General features: G+C 55.3%; 1 protein-coding gene across 3 annotated transcripts; it reads left to right on the forward strand.

The window, feature by feature from the left end:
• The first annotated feature begins 184 nt into the window (after positions 1 to 184).
• Positions 185 to 17,153, forward strand: IGF2BP2 (insulin like growth factor 2 mRNA binding protein 2). Of its 3 annotated transcripts, XM_015277139.4 has the most exons (17): positions 185 to 477; positions 952 to 1,012; positions 4,753 to 4,801; positions 5,128 to 5,179; positions 5,531 to 5,594; positions 6,426 to 6,698; positions 10,331 to 10,465; positions 10,803 to 10,925; positions 11,147 to 11,282; positions 11,452 to 11,580; positions 12,867 to 12,887; positions 13,993 to 14,061; positions 14,278 to 14,394; positions 14,753 to 14,827; positions 14,966 to 15,097; positions 15,177 to 15,290; positions 15,515 to 17,153. In XM_015277139.4, the coding sequence occupies exons 1-17, from the start codon at positions 288 to 290 to the stop codon at positions 15,608 to 15,610; spliced, it is 1,836 nt and encodes a 611-aa protein (XP_015132625.1). In that variant the 5' UTR covers positions 185 to 287; the 3' UTR covers positions 15,611 to 17,153. The 3 variants fall into 3 exon arrangements, with proteins under 3 accessions (XP_015132625.1, XP_040561751.1, XP_015132626.1); XM_040705817.2 differs by lacking the exon at positions 14,966 to 15,097; XM_015277140.4 differs by lacking the exon at positions 12,867 to 12,887.
• Positions 17,154 to 18,757: the final 1,604 nt, after the last annotated feature.

Raw genomic sequence — 18,757 nt, forward strand, 5'->3', positions numbered from 1 at the left:
GCTCCCTCCCCGAGGCGGGGACAGCACGGCCCATCCCCGCCGGGGGGGCCGCGGCTCCACGTGCGGCAGTGGGGCGGGGGGCAGCGGGGCAGCGCCGGGGTTCGCCGCGCTGCTGGGGAGGCGGCTCGGGCCGGGCTCGGCTCGGCTCGGCGCGGCTCCGCCCGCTGCCCGGCGGCGGGGCGCTGTTGCAGGGCTGCCGCGGGCTCGGCCGGGCGGGTGGCGCAGCGCCGTGCCGTGCCCGACGCTCATCTCCGGCCGCCGGGGCGGGAGGAGCCGCGGGGCTCCCCATGAAGCGCCGGAGGATGAACAAGCTCTACATCGGCAACCTCAGCCCCGCCGCCACCGCCGACGACCTCCGGCAGCTCTTCGGCGACAGGAAGCTGCCCCTGGCCGGCCAGGTCCTGCTCAAGTCCGGCTACGCCTTCGTGGATTACCCGGACCAGAACTGGGCCATCCGCGCCATCGAGACCCTCTCGGGTGAGCAGCCCCGCGCGGCTCCCCCCGCGCCCCCCGTTCCCCGTGAGGGCTCTGGGTCCCCCCCAGGGCCGCCCCTCTCCACCCTGCTCCCCCCCTCCCGGTTTCTCCGGCCCCTACGAATTTTTCGCTGATTTTTTTCTCCGATTTTATTGAGGGGCGACTGAACGGCGGAGCCCGGAGCCGGCCGCCCCCCCGGCACCCCCCCGGCCCCGGGCACCATTTTACGAGGTGCGCTGCCCCAACTCGCCGGGGGCGCGGAGCGGGAGGCGGCCGAAGGGGCGGCAGGGGGGGGGGCGGCGCGGCGCGGCGGCCGCGGGCGGAGTGGGGGGGGAGCAGCGCCGTGGGGCCGCGTTCCGCGGGGTGGGGGTGATGAACCGAGGATGGGGAATATGCAGCGGGGGGTGTCCGTGGAAAGGCTGCGCCCGGGGGCGACCCGGGGGGGTGGCGAGGTGCTGAGCGCGTTTTCCCCCGCAGGTAAAGCGGAGCTGCACGGCAAAGTGCTGGAGGTGGATTACTCCGTGCCCAAAAAGCTCAGGTGAGCGGGGAGCTGCGGGGAGAGGGGGCACGGGGCCGTGCATATGCACACACGCGCACACGCGTGGGGGGGGCGCGGGAGCAGCGCCCGCTTTTACTTTCGCTCCGCGAAGCGCCGCGCGGGGAGGAGAGAGCGAGAGGGGGGGGGAGGCTCGGGCAGCAGCACCACGGGCGCGGGGAAGGGGTGTCCCCGTCCCTCTCCCCACGTTCCACCCGCGGGGAACACCTCAGCTGCCCCGGGTGGGCCGCAGCGCTCCGCTCCCTAACGAGCCCGGAGAGAACGCCGTGTGTCCCGGAGCGCGGCGCGCCCGGGGGCAGCGCAGCATCGCAGCATCGCGGCTCCAACCCACGTTTTCCCCACCCGACGTGCGAAGCGAGGGCTGCGGGCTGAGCCTCGCGTGTGCCTGCGTGGTTTATGCCGTGGGCTCGGGGGCAGCGGCGCTCCGGGGGAGAGCCGCAGCGATTGGTGCTCGCTGCCGCATCCACGCATCCACACGTCCCTGTACCTCAATTCGTGGTTTGTGAGTTGAATAATCGGTGATTGTGCCATCGGGATGGGTTTGTGTGTGTCTGTGCTGAGTGTCAGTGGGTTAAATAATGTGTTATCAAACTTTTTTTTTTTTTTTTTTTCATTTTTTGGGAGTATTTGGGAACGCCGGGTGCGATTTGGTTTCGGCAGGGTAAGGGAGCTCTGCATAGGGGCACCGTGGGGGTACGGTGTTGGTGTGCCCCTAGGGATGGGCTGAGCATCCTGATGGTGGGGGGAGATGGAAAAGAACAGGAATATAGCAACAGCGATAATAAGAGTGATATTAACAGTAATAATAGCAATGATAATAATGTTGACAACAGTGGAATGCCCGAAGCTGAGCCTGGGCACCGCAGCACAGCCCGTGTCTCAGTGCTTTGGGTGGAGGCACAGCCCCACTGCAGCTCCTGCTGCCCAGGGGGTGGCTGGGGGGGGGCTTTCATTTTCTACCCCCACCAGCTGAACCGTTTTCAAAGGGTTCTTTCAGGAAAGAATTGATTCCAAATGAGTGTGTGGCTTCCAGCAGGAATTACTCCTCCGGGTGTTAAACCCCAGAGGCTGCGGGGATGGGGGGGGGGGCTCCATGCTGGGGGTTGTTGGGAACCCCTGAGTGACCCAATATTTCATTCCATTTCATTTGACTTTGTTTTTCCATCCTTTCTGCACTGCAGTACCTTCTGGAGGGTGGATTATTTTTCCCACTGGCGCGGGGCACAGCTCGGGCTCTATGCCCCCAGCCCCGTATTGCCACTGTCACAGCTTAGCAGTGGCCGTGGTACTCCTTTGGGGCAGAGCTTTGTGGGCAGAGCCTCGAGCAGCGCTATACATGTGCTGAGAGCAGGACACTGTGCTGCCAGCCATAAATCCAGGGCAGAAAAAAACTGGATTTTCGGTTCATTTTGACACAAATAGCTTTGCTCTGGGTTCAGAATGGAATTCAGAGCGAATCAGAGGGAGGTGATGCTGCAGTGGGGACCCACACACTGATCCTGGTGCATTGCTCTCGTGTCATCCTTTTGGTAGTGCAGGACTTAGACTGCAGAGCCCTGTGTTGTGCTGGTGGGTTCTGCTCCCAGTGCCACTGCCCCTCCCCAGGGCACAGCGTGTGGCCACGGCCACCTCTGGTGTTGGGGCTTGGAAAAAACACCATGGAGGAAAGGGATAACATGGAGGGTGTGTTTGTTTTCTTTTTCCTCCTCCCCCCTCACCCCCCCCTAATCTGGAAAAACCGTGGCAGATGGACACCGCAGCGCTCAGCCCCACGCTTACGCGTCCCCAGGGCTGTGTTGTCACATGTGCAGGGGGACCTTAATGCCTTCAGAGCGTCAGGAGCAGCCCTGGGCACTGTGCTGGTGGATGTGAGGCAGTGCAGTGATGCCCCTCCCCACGCAAAGCCCATATCCAAATGGGAACCCCCGAGCAGGAGGGGGGGAACCAGCAGACCTCAGCATTTGAGGACAGTGCAGGTGGGTGTCGTCACCCTGAGTGCCCGTGGCTTTAGCTCCTGACGCCAGCGCTTGCTTGGTTGGTTTTTATTTCTCCTCATGTGTTTGTGATTTGTACAAGCAAAGCTGTGGGAAACGAGCAGGCTTTGTTGGTGTGCCCATGCAAAGGATTTACCCGTTTACCCAAGCTGAGGGTAGCTCCCTGCTGTGGGGCTGGCAGTGCTTGTCAGGTGCTTGTCCTTGAACCATCATTAGCGATGATGGGTATTACTGTAATTGATTTCTCCCAGCCTGCTGCGAAGCAGGAGGGGTGCAGGTGTACTCATCACGGGGTCTACTGTTGGAGTTTGAGGAGGCTGAAATTGGCCTGTGGAGCTCCCAGAGATGGGAATTAATAAAAATAATGATGATCATAAATAAATTAACTCCCCAGGTCTGTATTGGTGGCTTTCATGGTCCAGCACTGCTTCAAGCAGGGGTCTGATGTAGAAACTCTTGGTGGAAGTAATAGTGGGATGGGGTGAGGTGGAGTGTAACTTACTGTAGGGATCCTGCTTTAGGAGGGGGTTGCACTATATGTTCTCCAGAGGTTCCTTTCAACCTCTATAAGTCTGTGATTCTGTGGGTGGGATGAATCAGGATGAGATGTGTTGAGGTGTGATGGGGCAGGTGGGATGCTGTGGGACAGGATGTCCCAGTGGGATGGGATACAGAAGGATGGGTGGATCGAGACAGGATGGGTGGGGTGAGATGGAATGTGTAGGGTAAAATGGGATGGGTGGGATGCTGTGGGACAAGATGAATGTGATGAGATAGGGTAGAGTGGGATAAAGTGGGATGGGAGTAGGGACGGGTGGATTGGGAAGGATAGGATGGGTGGGATGCGGTAAAGTTGGTGGAATGGGATAGAATGGGATGTGGGTTGGGATAGGATGAATCCTTCTCCTTGCCATGCAAGGATCTTGCAGCTGTGCACCCAACCCTGAAATCCCCCTGGTGACAGCTGGGACAGGAGTCTGTGGCCACTGGAGGGATCAGGGTTTGGTAATGCTGCAGCAGACGGTGTGTTCTTTGGCTCTGGCTTCCCCATATCTTCCAGTGCTCCATTTCTCTTATTGGCAGAGCCCCCTTTGGAGAGACCTGCAGCATAGAGTGGGTCACAAAAAGGGGCTGCGTTTTGCAAAAGTATTTTGGGAACAGTGACCCAAAGTGTCGCATCCCCAGCATGCCTCCACCTGGAGCTTGTCCCAGGCAAGGGCAAAGCTTTGCAAAACCTCTGGCCACTGGTGGATCCCTAAAGCAGGCTGCAGATTCCCTGTACCAGCCTAAGCACTCATGCAGCCGCAGGGAAAGGCAGCTCTGTGAGATGGTCTGGGCTGAAAATGGCAGCAAAAATGGGGAAAAATAACACCTGTTAAAACATGATGGTGAGGTGCAGGCGAGCCAGAGGGAGAAGTGCAAGGATGCAGGGCTGTGTGGTAGCGGCACCTGGGCTGCACGGGCAGGTGTGTGCCTGCATCCTTCACTGCTGTGGTGCGCGGAGGCTGTGCCGAGAGGTTTCCTTGGAAACACATCAGCTCAATGGGGATGGAGCTTTCCTGAGATGGCTTCAGGCCCGGCAGGAGGTGGCCAAGGCTGGACTTGGGGCTGTCCCTTGGGGCTCTCTGGGCAGCGGGGTGCTTTGGTGGGCTCTTGCTGTCTCCTTCTCAGAAAGCCCCCGGTATGGCTGCCCACCCATCACCACAACTTGGGGCTTTCTCTTTGCAGGAGCAGAAAGATCCAGATCCGAAACATCCCCCCGCACCTGCAGTGGGAGGTGAGAAGTGCCATGCTCGCTTTGTGCCCCTTCACAGCACCCCTGTGGTCCTCCATTTACCTTCCAGTAATCCCAGCTGGGAGGTGGGGAGGGCTGGGCTCCCTCCTGTTGCCCTCCTCTGGTCACTCTGGAGTTATGGGGTGTGGGTGGATGAAGGTGATGGAGCTTTTGGGTGGAGTTGGGTTGGAAACAGCCCTGAGGAGCAGAGGAGTCCTCCTGGAAATGGCTCATCCCAAAACTGACTCTGGGAGGAGGTTGGGGGTGGAGCAGGATCCGAGCCTGGCTGGCTCCTGCCCCACACTTCCCACTTGCTGCTCTCTCCCCAGGTGCTGGATGGCCTCTTGGCTCAGTACGGAACAGTGGAGAATGTAGAGCAAGGTGAGGTGGTTCGCTGTTTCTGTCCTCAGGCTTAGGGTTTGAATTTTGGGTGGTCCTGTGTGGAGCCAAGAGCTGGGCTCATTGATCCCCTTGGGTCCCTTCACACTCAGGGTACTCCATGATTCCATGGTTTTCTTCTTAGCGTGGTCCCCATCTATGCAAAAGCCCCAGTGCTGATCCCAAGCACAGCCCATGCTGGAAGAGACACTCTTAGCTAACCTAAATGTGGTTTTCCCAGTGATTAGGAAACGGTTTGCTTTCTGCTGCAAACATGGGGTACCAAGGGATGGAGTGGTAGTGCCAGCCATCTCCTGCTGTGCACTGACACTCCCTGTCTTGCTTTTCCCCCAGTTAACACAGACACAGAAACTGCAGTTGTCAACGTCACATATGCAACAAAAGAAGAAGCAAAAGTGTAAGTGGCTTCTTCTTTTTTTTTTTTTTCCCTTTTGTCTTCATTTTCTTTTTGTCCTGGGAACGTGGTTGAGCACCGTGCATGGGCTGGAGTTTGCCCCATCAGCTATGTTTGCTTCATTCCACAAGTCGTAGAGCTGGTGAAGGCCGGTACATCTCCATGTGATGAGGCCAGGTTTTGTCCTTGTTGCTGTGGCACTTCCCATGGAGAGCTGTAGCCTTGCAGCATCAAGGGAAAGGAGACCTGAGATGGTACCAGCCCCATTGCCCTCACTGTGGAACTTCCAGGCAAGACAGATCTCCAGCCAACCATGTGAATTCTCGCAGCAAAGCCCAGCTACATTTCCCAAGCCCTCAGTCTCCTTGGGTTGTTTTTAATCTCATAGATCTTCAGATATATACAGGGCTGTCCCATGGCCCTGTGCTTGTTCCCTTTGTGCCTTCTGTCCCCAGGCAGCACTCTGCTGTGTCCACTTGCAGTGAGCTCCACACCCCATCTTTCCTACAAGCCTGCAGGTCTCTGTGGGTATCAGGCCAAGGGGTTGTCTTAGAAGTGGAAGTCTAGACTTGAACTGGGAATGTGCTGTGTTACCACCAGCACAACCCGCCTCAGCTGCTGGGGAGGAGGAATACAGAGAGGAAGGTGGGAGAGGTGTTGAAGAACCACTGCAGTGGTGAGAGTCCTACATATACCTCTTGGCATCTGGGGACAAGTCAAGTTGGAGTCCCAAGTTGGCAAAAACTCCACTTCTGCTCCCTGGAACCATGAGAAGCATCTGACTGACTTCTAAAAGGCATCCTTTTACCATCCCCTTCTCTCCCTGCCTTGCAGAGCAATTGAGAAGCTCAGCGGCCATCAGCTTGAGAGCTATTCCTTCAAGGTTTCCTACATCCCGGATGAAGAGGTGAGCTCCCCTCCGCCCCCCCAGCGATCCCGCCGCGGGGGCCACGCTTCCAGGGAGCAGGGCTCCTCCCCGGGGGGCTCCTCACAGCCCAAACAGCTCGATTTCCCACTGCGGATGCTGGTGCCCACGCAGTTTGTTGGTGCGATCATAGGAAAGGAGGGCTTGACCATAAAGAACCTAACTAAGCAAACCCAGTCCAAGTAAGTACCTCGAATTGTTTTCTTTCCTTCCACAGGACTCTGTAGGTTCCCTTGCTTTTGACTGTTCTGAATGTATTTTTGGGGTGTAGCTTCAGCAGAGGGCAGTGAGCCTGTCCCGCTGTCATGGAGTCTCATGGGGTCGGCCAGGTCAACCCCACATCCCAGATAGATCCTTGCTGGCTTGGGGGGAGTCTGCTTCCAGCAGGGCCCTCAGAGGGGAGCTTGTACTATAAATAGACAGAAATGGAGATTTCAAAGCTTGGTGCTTTACAAAGCAGGGGAGCACTGCCAGCTCCAGTGCAGCCCCAATATGGATGCGCTCTCTGCAGTCAGCCAGCCAGCATCACTTGGGTGACAGAACTCTCACCCTGAGAACATGGCTTAGGCTGAGCGTTGGGAGAAAACCGGCAAATCTGGGGATAAAATGGGGATCTGAGAGATGGTGACTGTCTTTGCCCATGGAATTTGCTCCTTATTACTGCTCTGTAATGATTAGAGATGTCAAATAGGGGTAAAGGGGGTGCTGCGCAAGCGTTGTGTGAAGGTTGGGCTTTTTGTAGCAATTTGAAGCCTTTTTTTCCTGCAATCTGATGTTTTTACTTTTGAAGAAAAAGGAAAAGCAGCAGAAGGACTGTCTTGTTGAAGTTTCCCATGTTTCTCATGTTGATGTTTACATTGATTGCATGGTTTTCCTGCACGCTTTGTTTCTGCCCAGATTTGTTTGTGTTTAACCCAAAGCTATCTTCTCCCATGTTCATCATCCTGAACCCGCTGATCCCACAGGACATGAGCCTCCTGTAACCAGAACATCCTCCAGAGCGTCCTATTTCTCAGAGAAGCTTTTAGAGGAAATTATTTAAACCTTAATAGTGCATCCGCTTGAGCCCAATTCCTTCCGGCCCCAGCTGGTGCTCAGCTGTCTCTGAAACACACTGACCACTGCAGATCTCTGTAATATGGTCTCCAGTGTTTGTGGCCTTGTGGTCTGCACAGCAGAGTGGTGTAGTGCTCGATGTAGCTCAGGAGGATGCTCTCTTTGCTGGTGCTCACTCCTGCCAGCAGTAGGCAAAGGCTGGTGCCCATCCTGCCCATTCTGGTATGAAAAGTTAACCTCCAGCCTGGGTAAGAGAAGTGTTTGAAGATCTGTGTGCATGCGTCCCTTGGGCTGAACTTGGAGCTCAAGCTCTGCTCATCTTGTTTGCCACCATCCCTTGCTCCCAGAGCTCATGGGCGCTGGGTTTTAGAGGTGTTCTGGTTGACAAAAAGAGGTTTGTATGGAGAGGGGGCAGCACTGTAAGGAGTGGAGCGTGGCCACCTCGTAGCTGTGAAGGCAGCTGCTGCCCTCCCAGTTGCAACGTGTGCTGCGTTTTGGCTCATCGCAGCCCTTCTTCTCCAGGTGAGTCCCTGAGTGTGTTTGGCAGTGGGTGTGCCCTCACCCTTGCCACCTGAGACTGGAAAGTTTTCCTCTGCAAGCCCTGATTTCTGCCCCAAAACATTTGCTGCTCTGCAGGCAGTTTCTACTGCAAAGCTGTAGGCTTCCCATGCCTGCTTTCATGCTTAGCAGTGGCCAGAGATGCTTCCTGAGCTCTGGGGACAAAACCAACCCCAGGCTGAGTCATTCTCTTCCTTGGCCATCCCCCATCTCTGTTCTCCCACTGGACTGGACCTGTGCACTATCAGCACCGGGTTTTGCTGGGATGCCTGGAGCCCTCTGGCTGTATGGGGAGGACATACCTGGATGCAGCAGCCTGTTCCTGGTCTCCCATCTTCTCGGCGGACTGAGTTCATCCTTGCACATCCACATTTAGGATGGATTGTGTGTAGGCTAGCAGGAAATATGGCCCATGTTTTTCTTGGATTCTCATTGTTTTGGAGCCTCCACCCAGCTCATCTGTGGCTCTCAGCTCCAGTTTGATACCAGGGCTCCAGTTTGATGGGGCACAGCCACGTGCCCCATCTCCACCAACCTCAGCTGCCTGTAGGGTCAAGAAGGTGCCCAGCTCCATTCTCTGCAGTGGCCACAGGTTCTTCCTTGTACCCCCCCAGCAGTCACACCAAGCTGGTGTAACATGGCACCACCACGTTGAAGCACGGACCTGTTGTCCCCTCTGGTGGCACTTTGTGATCCTTTTGCCACCCCATCTGTGTCACAGGGTGGCAGGGGATGTCCCTGTGCTTGCTGAGTGCTGCTTTGGGCCTCTGAAGGAACAAGTCCTCCAAGTCAACCTGATGGAGCTCCACAGCCTGGGACAGCTTGGAAATGTCACATGTGAGTGACAGCAAGCAGCTTGGTCACTGTGTGCCACAGACACAACTGAAGTAGAGATGAAATGAACCAGTGCTTCTTTGTGCGGTCCAAGTAGGACCCGTGTCCTACCTGAGCAGTTCTAGCCTGAGCTGTAGGAGATCTGCTGAAGCGACACGGCCTGCCAAGCCACCAGACTCTGCTTTTCCTCTTCAGTGCTTGGCTGAGACCATCCCCAGGTTTGTTTCAAAGCTGCTGTAGTCCAGACCTTTAGCTCAGGGAAGGCTTGCCCAGCTGTTCCTCCTCCCTGTAGATGAAGCCTTCGTGGTCCTGTGTGCTGGCTGGTAGGCTCCTGGAGGAGATGACCCATGTGAACCTGCCATGACCCCCCATCACCCAGCCGTTGTGCTGGGGGACACCCTTCACACTACAGCGCTTGGCCTTGCTTGCCCTGCAGCACCCACATACAGCCCTGGCTGAGACACGGACCTCATAGAAAAGCAAGAACTTGGCTGTTGCCAGCCAGTGCCACGATGGAGCTGAACCTGTGACGCTGATGATGTTTGCTTAACAGCAAGTATGGCGCCTTCCAAGGAAGTGGAGGCTGGCTGCAAGACGGTTCCCACACAGCCAACAAGATGGCTGCACCAAGTTGCCCTCTGGGGGGACAACGATGCGGTGGAAAAGAAGGAAAGCTGTTCTTCAAGATGTGTGGTTCGTGCCCGGGAATCTCCTACCCTGCTTTCCTCTCTCCTCTCTCTCAGGGCCCTTGCCAGGCACGGTGAGGCCCGTGCCTCCTTCCTGCCACCTGCCGAGGGAGGAGCGAGGAGATAGAGCACGGGCTCGGCCAGTGCACAGGGGAAAGCTTTCTGGTCTCACATGGAAGGGCGTGAGTACAAGAGCTGTTGTTAACGTGCACGTGTGACTCCAGGCCCTGGACACCACGGGTAAGTCGTCCCTCCATCCTGGAGGATGTGGCGGTACTGCACAGTCTCAGGTGTCGTGCAGAGAGATTGAGGTTGGCTGGAGGGCTCTGAGCCGATCCCTGCTCCAGCAGGATGAGGCACAGGGACAGAGCTGGCTGCTGAGGGCTCTGTCCAGCAGAGATCTGTTTGGCCCCGTCTCGGTGTGTTGTTGGATGGGGGTTGACATCCCCCTGTTCCCAGGCAGATGGCAGAGGCACATGCAGGCCAGATGCGATCTACTCAGTGGAAGCAAAGCACTGCTTCCAAAGGGCAGTAGATGTACATCAGCTTTGCCCAAAGATGGATCAGATGCTGAAATGAGCCTGTTTGTGTTTAGCAAGCTGAATACTGTACTCTCAAGTACCTTCTTGCAACACCAGCCTTGTCTCAGGGCCTTCTCTCTGCTGGTTGTTTCGCCATAGGGTTGACATCCATCGGAAGGAGAATGCTGGCGCTGCCGAGAAGCCCATCACCATCCATGCCACACCAGAGGGCTGCTCCGAGGCGTGTCGCATGATTCTTGATATCATGCAAAAGGAAGCTGATGAAACCAAATCGTAAGTGCCCCTGGCTGAGTCATGTCATGTCAGTGGGTTTGCTGAGCAGTGCCATGGGGTCCTGAAGCTCAAGTGGCTCTATAGAGGGTGTGTAGGTGAACTTGGAGAGCAAAACCCTTTCAACTGAAACAATTCTATGATTCTAAACCATGTGAAACACAGAAGCGCTATCAGGTTTGAGCAGTCCCTAAGCTCCTGTTCCCCAGAAGCTGAGGAGATGCAGTGAGATGCAATGATGTTCTTTCTGTTCCTTCCCTGGGTTGCTGCTGCCCTTTGCTGGAGAATGGTCTCTGGGCCAACTGGGCCTTGAGGATTTGTTTTTTTTTCCGTATTTTAGAGCAGAAGAGATCCCCTTGAAAATCCTAGCACATAACAGCCTGGTGGGGAGGCTGATTGGCAAGGAGGGCCGCAACCTCAAGAAGATCGAGCAGGACACCGGCACGAAGATCACCATTTCACCGTAAGTGCTGGGTAACACCGGGCAGTTCCCCCCATCCAGCACACCATTGAACCCCACAACCACGTCCTCCCGTGTACGTTCCTCGTCAGGGACCGGGGAGGAGCATCACACCTAGTCCTGTGCTGTCCAGAGGGCGATCCCTATTCTCTGCTTTGATAGTTTTCCTTTCTTTTCGGCATGAAATGTAACAACATCTCCTGTTCTGTCTGAATGTGGGCTAGTTTGCAGGATTTAACTATTTATAACCCCGAGAGGACCATCACGGTGAAGGGCAGCACAGAGGCGTGCTCCAATGCTGAAGTGGAGATCATGAAGAAGCTGCGAGAGGCCTATGAGAATGACATTGTGGCCGTCAATGTAAGTTCCCAGCCCACCCCTCTGACATCCCACTGCTTCAGAGCCACTGCTGAGGCAACCAGAAAAAAATGGAGCTGTGGGGGACAATCTGTTATGGACAGGGCCGTGCTGTTGGGTAAAAAGCCTCAAAAGCCCATTTGCCCATCTTTGTGTGTCTTTACTTTTCTAGCAACAGGCCAACCTGATCCCAGGACTGAACCTTAGCGCTCTGGGGATCTTCTCGACAGGGTTGTCCATGCTCCCATCCTCAGCAGGGGCTCGAGGCGCTGCCGCAGCTGCCCCTTACCACCCTTTTGCAGTAAGTGCCTGATAATTTGGGGTGTGGAGATTCATTTGTGGGAGCCCTCATAGTTCTTGGGGTTGAGTTGATGCTGTAGCTATGGGAGACATGGCATGGGGAGCCTTGAGCAAGAGCTCACTCTTGGCTGGTTTGGAAAGATGCTCATCCCTAGGTGGAGAGGATGGTGAATGCCTTTGGCTTGTCCCACTTTGCGTTTTGCTCCCTGGGTAGATGAGCTATGTCCTGGTGTTGTGCTGAGCTCAGTCTCACCTCTACCTAGGACTTGCCATGTCTTGAAGGTGGTTCTCTGCTTTTTGCTCACACTGTCCACATCCCGTGTGTCATGGCCAGGTGGTGCCCTGCAGATGTGGGCACACCGCCTCCCTAGAGGGGCTGAACTGTGGCAGGACCTGCAGGCATTGCTACCAGCATGCTGAGCATGGCTGGGAGGGGGAGGAGCAGCAGCGCCTCCTGCTCGCTGACACTCAGAGGGTTGTGCTTACTGAGAGTGTATCTTCAGAGAGAAACACTGCTAGAAACACTTCTTGTCGATGTGACACAGGTCCTTCTGACTTTTCCAGAAGTCTTGTAGCTGGTAAATGCAGGTACAGCCTCAAGATGTAGATGTGTTTGGGTATCCAGGCTGTGTTGCCTACTGTAGCAGAAATGCTAAGCCATGGCCTGAAGCAGTGATTGCGCACCTGGTGGAGGGCAGGGCCAACCCAGGGGAGCTCAGGTGCATGCAATGTACCTGAGTGATTGGAAGGGTGGAGCCAGGATGCACCCCTTCCCAGACCTCATTGAAGGGTTGGCAGCAGAGGCAAGGGTATTCCACTGGAGATCCCTGCCTACCTGAGGCATTCCAAAAGTAAGCAGCTGTATTCCTTCATTTCTGCATCCATGGCTGCTGTGTTTGGGCTTGTCCTCATTTGCTGCAGCCAAAGACTTTGCCACCCCACTATTATCACTGTACTTTCCATCACATTTTAGCATTACACCTACACGTGTCCGTGTTGAGCTGCACAGACACACACCAGGACACATGGAAGCCAAAAAACCATGAGGATGGTGGGCAGGGAGATCAGCAGGCCGCTGTAGTGGTGGTGAATATCCCCTTGTCTCCCAGCACTTGTAGGGCACCCGTAGGGTGACCAAGGGATAGAGTGCAAACCTGCGAAACCCACCCAGCTCCCTGTCTGTATCTCTCTCTGTGTGTTTGCTCAGATGCTTTAAATGCAGGGAGGATGCCTCGCTGCATGTTAATTTACTTTTGTGCTGTTTTCTTTTTCTGGCAACGCCAACAGCAGAGTGGCAGGAGGAGAACGGTGAGTGCTGAGCCTGTGCTGGGCTTGTGGTGCAGAGAGGCGGCTGAGTGTGACCCTGGGGCTTGTGGCCATGTGTGGTGACACCCAGAGGAGTTCCTATCCCCTGAGCATTGCTAATTTCAGGGCAAAGGAGCATTGGAGCAAGTTGAAAGCAAAGGGAGCCCCTTCGTTCCTTTCCTACTTTCAGCCTCTGGAGCAGCAGGGGAGGTGTCTCAGCACACTTCATGTCTATGGGGTGCTTAGTTTGTCTGTCTTTGTGTGTCCCTGGGAGAGGATGGGAAATACAGATTGGTGCCTTTGGGAAATGCAGGTTGGAGCATCTAATTTAGCAGCAGCATTTCTTGCTTCATGGGCTGGAGCAGCTTTCAGTTCTTCCATGCAGGCTCCTGGGCTCCTTTACCCAAAACCGTGTATTTCCCAGAGCAAAACAAGGAGCAATAGGGAGTTGGCTCCCAGGCAGTTCCTTGCCCCCCAATACCCTGTTTCACATGGAATCATGGAAGTCGTTGCAGTTGGAGAAGACATCCAAAATCCCCAGGTCCAACCCCAACTCGCCCCACTGTGCCTACTGACCATGTCCCTCACCACATCTCCACAGCTCTGAACACCTCCAGGGATGGTGAGACCCCCACCTCCCTGTGCAGCTGTGCCAATACCTCATTGCTCTTTCTGAGAAGAAATTGTTCCTAATATTGCATCCGTGTTAGTGCCGGAGTGGTGATTGTGGTGGCTGGAGCTCAAATCCTGAGCTTTGGAGAAGTGTGTGAAGCAGGAGGAAGGAGGCTCGTGGTGTGAGGGGGAAATAGGAAAGTGCTGAGCTCCCTATGGCCCTGGGGCTGGGTAGGGTGCTGTGGTGCAGGAGATGATGCCTGTGGCTGTAGCACAAGCTTGGGGCAACCTTTACTTTATCTCCTCTGGCACTGAGAAGCATGTCATGAATCCATGACATAACAAGGTCATGGATTCAGTTGTAAGCCAGTCTTCACTGAGGACCACTGTTGGTCACAGCATTGTTTTAGTGCTGGTTTGCAGACTGAGGGATATCCCCATGTCCCTGTGATGGGGTTTGGGGACATCCCTGACTTTGCTCCCTGTTCCCCTGCAGAGCTCCTCAGCGTACCTCTCAGGGCTGTACGGAGCCTCCCCAGTTGGCGCCTTCCCACATCAGCACCCCGTAAGTGCTCCCGCATCCCCACGGGTCCCTCTCTGCTGTCCCCCGGGGCAGAGATGCAGCTTTGGGCAGCACTTGTCCCCACGGAGTGCCACGCTCCTGCTTGGCAGGCTCTGGCTGAGACAGTTTTGGGGGGTCTTGTGCCAACCAGCTTCAATGTCAGGGATGGCAAATGGAAAAACACAGGAGTTGAAGATAAACCTTTGCTCTCCCTGGCAGCTCCCGGAGCAGGAAGTTGTGAACTTGTTCATCCCGACGCAGGCAGTGGGGGCCATCATTGGGAAGAAGGGGCAGCACATCAAGCAGCTGGCACGCTTCGCAGGGGCCTCCATCAAGGTGAGCAGCCTCACATCTGACTTTCTCCTCCTGGGGTTGAAGGGGCTCCCCCAAAGAGGTTGTGCCTACCATGGGGTGGTGGTGGTCCTATCCTTGCTGCTCTCTGTGTGGCTACCCATGCCTGAGGGATGCCACAGCACCCTGATGTTCTCCAGACACCTAGGTGGCAATGGCTGGATGTGCACTAGAAGTGCCAAGGAGTTGGGTCACCACCTCCTTGGAGGGGATGGGGGGTTTGGGTAGTGTCTGCGAGCACAGGCATCCCCATGGAGTGCTGGGGACAGCACCTCCCAGGTGGGTCTTGCTAAAGCAGGGCCTGCTCACACACTCATGCCCTCCTCTCCCCCCCATTTTGCAGATTGCCCCAGCAGAAGGTCCTGATGCCACTGAGCGGATGGTCATCATCACGGGGCCACCCGAGGCACAGTTCAAGGTGGGCTCAGTGCTGGGTATGGGAGTGCAACTCGGGGGCATCCCCTGGGTTCCTGGTGTGCTGGGGCTGGGGGACACTGCTTGTTGGTGCTGGAGTGTGGGCTGCTGTTTTCCTACGCTTCACACCACCCTCCCACAGGCCCAGGGGCGAATATTTGGAAAGCTGAAAGAAGAGAACTTCTTCAACCCAAAAGAAGAGGTGAAGCTTGAAGCCCACATCAAGGTGCCTTCCTTTGCAGCTGGCCGTGTGATAGGCAAAGGTGGCAAAACGGTACGGCAGGTGCAGCAGCGGGGCTGAGTCCTCCTGGGGACGGCTGCCCCGGCAACGCAGGCTCTGCCTTCTGCTGCAGGTGAACGAGCTGCAAAACTTAACGAGCGCGGAGGTCATCGTGCCCCGAGACCAAACCCCAGATGAGAACGAGGAGGTCATCGTTAAGATCATTGGGCATTTCTTTGCCAGCCAGGTGAGGCTTTTGCTGCGTCTTCTCTCCCCTCCCCAGGTTCAGCCTTCCAGATGCCCGCTCTACGATAGCATCCTTTTCCCGGTGGCTCAGGGAGGAGCTATTGGTGTCTCAGCAGCTCTCCCCAGTGGTGGTAGTGCTGAAATTAAAGATAGGCTCCATCTCGGTAAAGCACACATCTGGGCACCCTGGGCTCCCCTGACCTCCGCCTCTCACTTTCTCCCCAGACTGCACAGCGCAAGATCAGGGAAATCGTCCAGCAGGTGAAGCAGCAGGAGCAGAAACATGCTCAGGGAGCCCCTGCCTCGCAGCACAGCAAGTGAGGCTCCCTCCCAGTGCGCCGATGAATGTACCCCTGCCAGCGTGGGCAGGGAGCAACCAAAGAGCACCCCGGGGTGCGGGGATGGCGTGGGGACGGCCCCCTGCACCCCGCAGAGCCCGGCCTCTCCACCCCACAGCCTCCACCTGACTTGATTCCTGACGCTATCCCTTTAGTTGGACTAACATAGGCAGAGGGGTTTTGGATTTTGTTGTTTTGTTTGTTCGTTTTTCTAATCGTTTCTATTATTTCCCCCCCAAAAGCCCCGTTTTGGAACCATTCCCTGGCCAGGTGTGGCTGGAGGATCCCATCCGGCACCCGGTGTCCGTGCTGGTCATACATTTTAGAATTAATATATCAATAACAAAACTAATGCCGGTTTTTAATTTTTGTAAGATTTTTTTATTGTTTTTTTTTCTTTTTCTGTTTTTTTTTTTTAATGTCAGAGGGGTTGGGATGTTTGTTTTTAGTCAAAGCAGGCTTTTCTAGGCTTAAGGAAAGGAGCTAGTCCAGTGGTTCTCTCATGCACAGTAGCGCAGAGTTGTAGGATTGCCAGCAGGAACAACAACAATTAAACAAGTGTTAACGAGCAGTTTCTTAAGGGCTGTGAGAGCAGTGCCATGGGGATTGCCTGTATGAGCCAACAGAAGGGATACCGTCTCCTACCAGACAAACCTCTCCCTTTCACACGCCCTTTCCTCTTTGCTTCACAGAGTCCATAACTGGGTTTTGCATCTGTTCTGCCCCCCGCCCCGTACATCTGTCCATCTCTTTGTCTCCATCACTGCCAGACAAAGCTGTGCTCAACATTAGCACCCCAAAACCAGCCCGCAGAGAACAACCCCCCCCCTCCCCCCAGGGTTCTTTTGGGGGATAAATTGCTTTTGGGGGGCTTTTTTCATATTGGAGGGAGAAATAAGGGGTAAAAAATATCTTCAAAACGTTGTTGGCCCAGGGCTTGAAGAAAGAAAAAGACCTTGCAGAAGTTTATACAAGAACACAACACAAACACACACACGCATACACACACAACACAAAGAACTACCTCAGGTTTTCGTACCTCAGCACCTTGCGCTTGTGTTTCCCTTTTAGAGATTTTTTTGTATGCCTTGTAAAACTGATAGTTGGAGCATTTTTTTATTTTTGTAATAAAAACAAAAGTTGGAAAACTATCTCGACCAAGTCAGCTGCGAGGCGGGAGGAGGAAACCAGCCCACGTGTCCGAGAGCTCTTCTGTAATCTGCTAGCCCAGAGCCAGTGGCCCTTCCTTTGGAGAAAGCTTGGAGAAGTGTTATAAAGAGGAGAGAGGGGGAAAAAAACACAAAAAAAAAGGTAAAAAGGGGGAAAAAAAAAATAGCAAAAGGTGATGAATGCCAACCGGCGAGAGAAAGGACCAGGGCTGACCGCCCGGCGAGGTGCTGAAGGCTGAGCCCGTGCCAGCGATGTACCGACAGACTGCAATGCCAGTTTTTGTCTGCTGCAAAGTGTTCTGTGAAAAAAGCCAACGACAACGAAAAAAAAACCCAAAATATATCCAGCTAACAAGAGCCTGGCTTGCTCTGCGTTGCTTTCTTTCCAGTGCCCTGTGGTGGCCGTGGCTGTGCTGAGCGTAGGGTGGGCACACAGGCCATGGGTGGGAAAGGGGCGGGCGGACAGCAGGGCTGTGGTTGGGGATCTGGGGGGTTTTGTTGTAAACCCAGCAACACGGAGGCCCTGATGGGCAAAGAAAGAGGTGTGCTGTCCCCGTCAGCCTCCACCACCGTCTCCAGTGTGCAGTGTCTTCGCTGCTGGCCTTGGGGATGGATGTTGACCCAATGGACTCGGGTTGAAGCCCAGCCTTCCACATCCCCCCCCCCCCCCCCCCCTCAGGCTGCAGCCTCACCACAGCCAAATGTCACCTCCCACATGGGCTCTTTATCTCTTTTTTTTGAGGAGGGGTTGCAGGCGTTGGCAGCAGTTTTACAGATTTCCAGAGATGTCACCATTGTTAAAGCCACCTCTCTTGGCACTGAGACCACCGCTGTGCCTCTCCAGTTGGCAAAGCCACAATGAGGCCGTGTCATGTTTTCTGATGGAGCACCAGTTGTGCTTATGCAGCCCTAGAGCTCAAGTTTCCCTCCTGGCTCCCGTGGCCACATCTATTGCTAAGCAAAAGCATCAGTGCCCAGGAGCAGAGAGCAGACCAACTCTGGGCTGGGCATCGCTATGCAGCCAATACCAAATGGGGAATGGCCGAAGTGGGGCTCAAGCTGCCCCTGTATGAACATGGGGTGCAGATGCAGTAGTGGGAGCTCCCCGCATCTGTGACTTACTGCTACTGGGAGACGTGTGCCTGGGCATCAAGGCTGGAGCCAAAAAGAGAAAACCCAACTCACAGCCTTGGACCAGGCTCCTTCCCTCTGGTGCAGCAGCTCCAAACGCCGAAGCAGGGTGCTTGTGCCCACGTGCTTTGTAGAAGCAGCCTCCAGCCTTGTGCTGCAGCAGCAATCCCCAGGTCTGTCCCCTGACCCACAATCAGCAGTGACCACTCCCACCCCAATGGATGACCCACACTAACCTGGGTGACGGTTTGATCCTGACGCATGGGCTGAGCCTCTCCCCCCCCCAGGTCCTCCCTGCCAGTAAGGACTGCATCACCACACAGCTGACGGCATCAGCAGAGCTCATGGCAGGATGAGAGCAGCCCCCTCTCCCTCCCCCTCCCCGCCCAGGGAGCACTGGTGTGACTCACACTGCATCACATGCCCCAGGCACGCTCTCAAAGCAGTACAGAAGATATAAGAGATGATTTCCCACCAGAGGATGTTCTTAGAGCATCTTACAGGGACCTGAGGGCAACAATCCACAGGCAAACTGGAAAAGGATACTTCAATCAGTCAGCTGCTGGGTCCTAACAGTGATCAACAGCTAAAATCCCTCACGTCCTCAGGGAATCCACAGAAGCTTAAGTATCTCACGTAAGGACAAACCACAGCAGATTGCCTTTGTAATAGTTGCCTCTTCGGGGAACCTCCTCTGATTTGTGATGGATTAAGCTAATCAGTTTGGAAGCAAAGACTGATCTAGCTCCTGGCCACAGCACAGATAAACCCACTCAGCAGCTCCCCTAGGAAAGCAGCCCCGCTGGCAAGCAGCAGCCTGAAAGCAGATC

This window comes from Gallus gallus, chromosome 9, assembly GCF_016699485.2.
Source record: "Gallus gallus isolate bGalGal1 chromosome 9, bGalGal1.mat.broiler.GRCg7b, whole genome shotgun sequence".
NCBI lineage: Eukaryota > Metazoa > Chordata > Aves > Galliformes > Phasianidae > Gallus > Gallus gallus.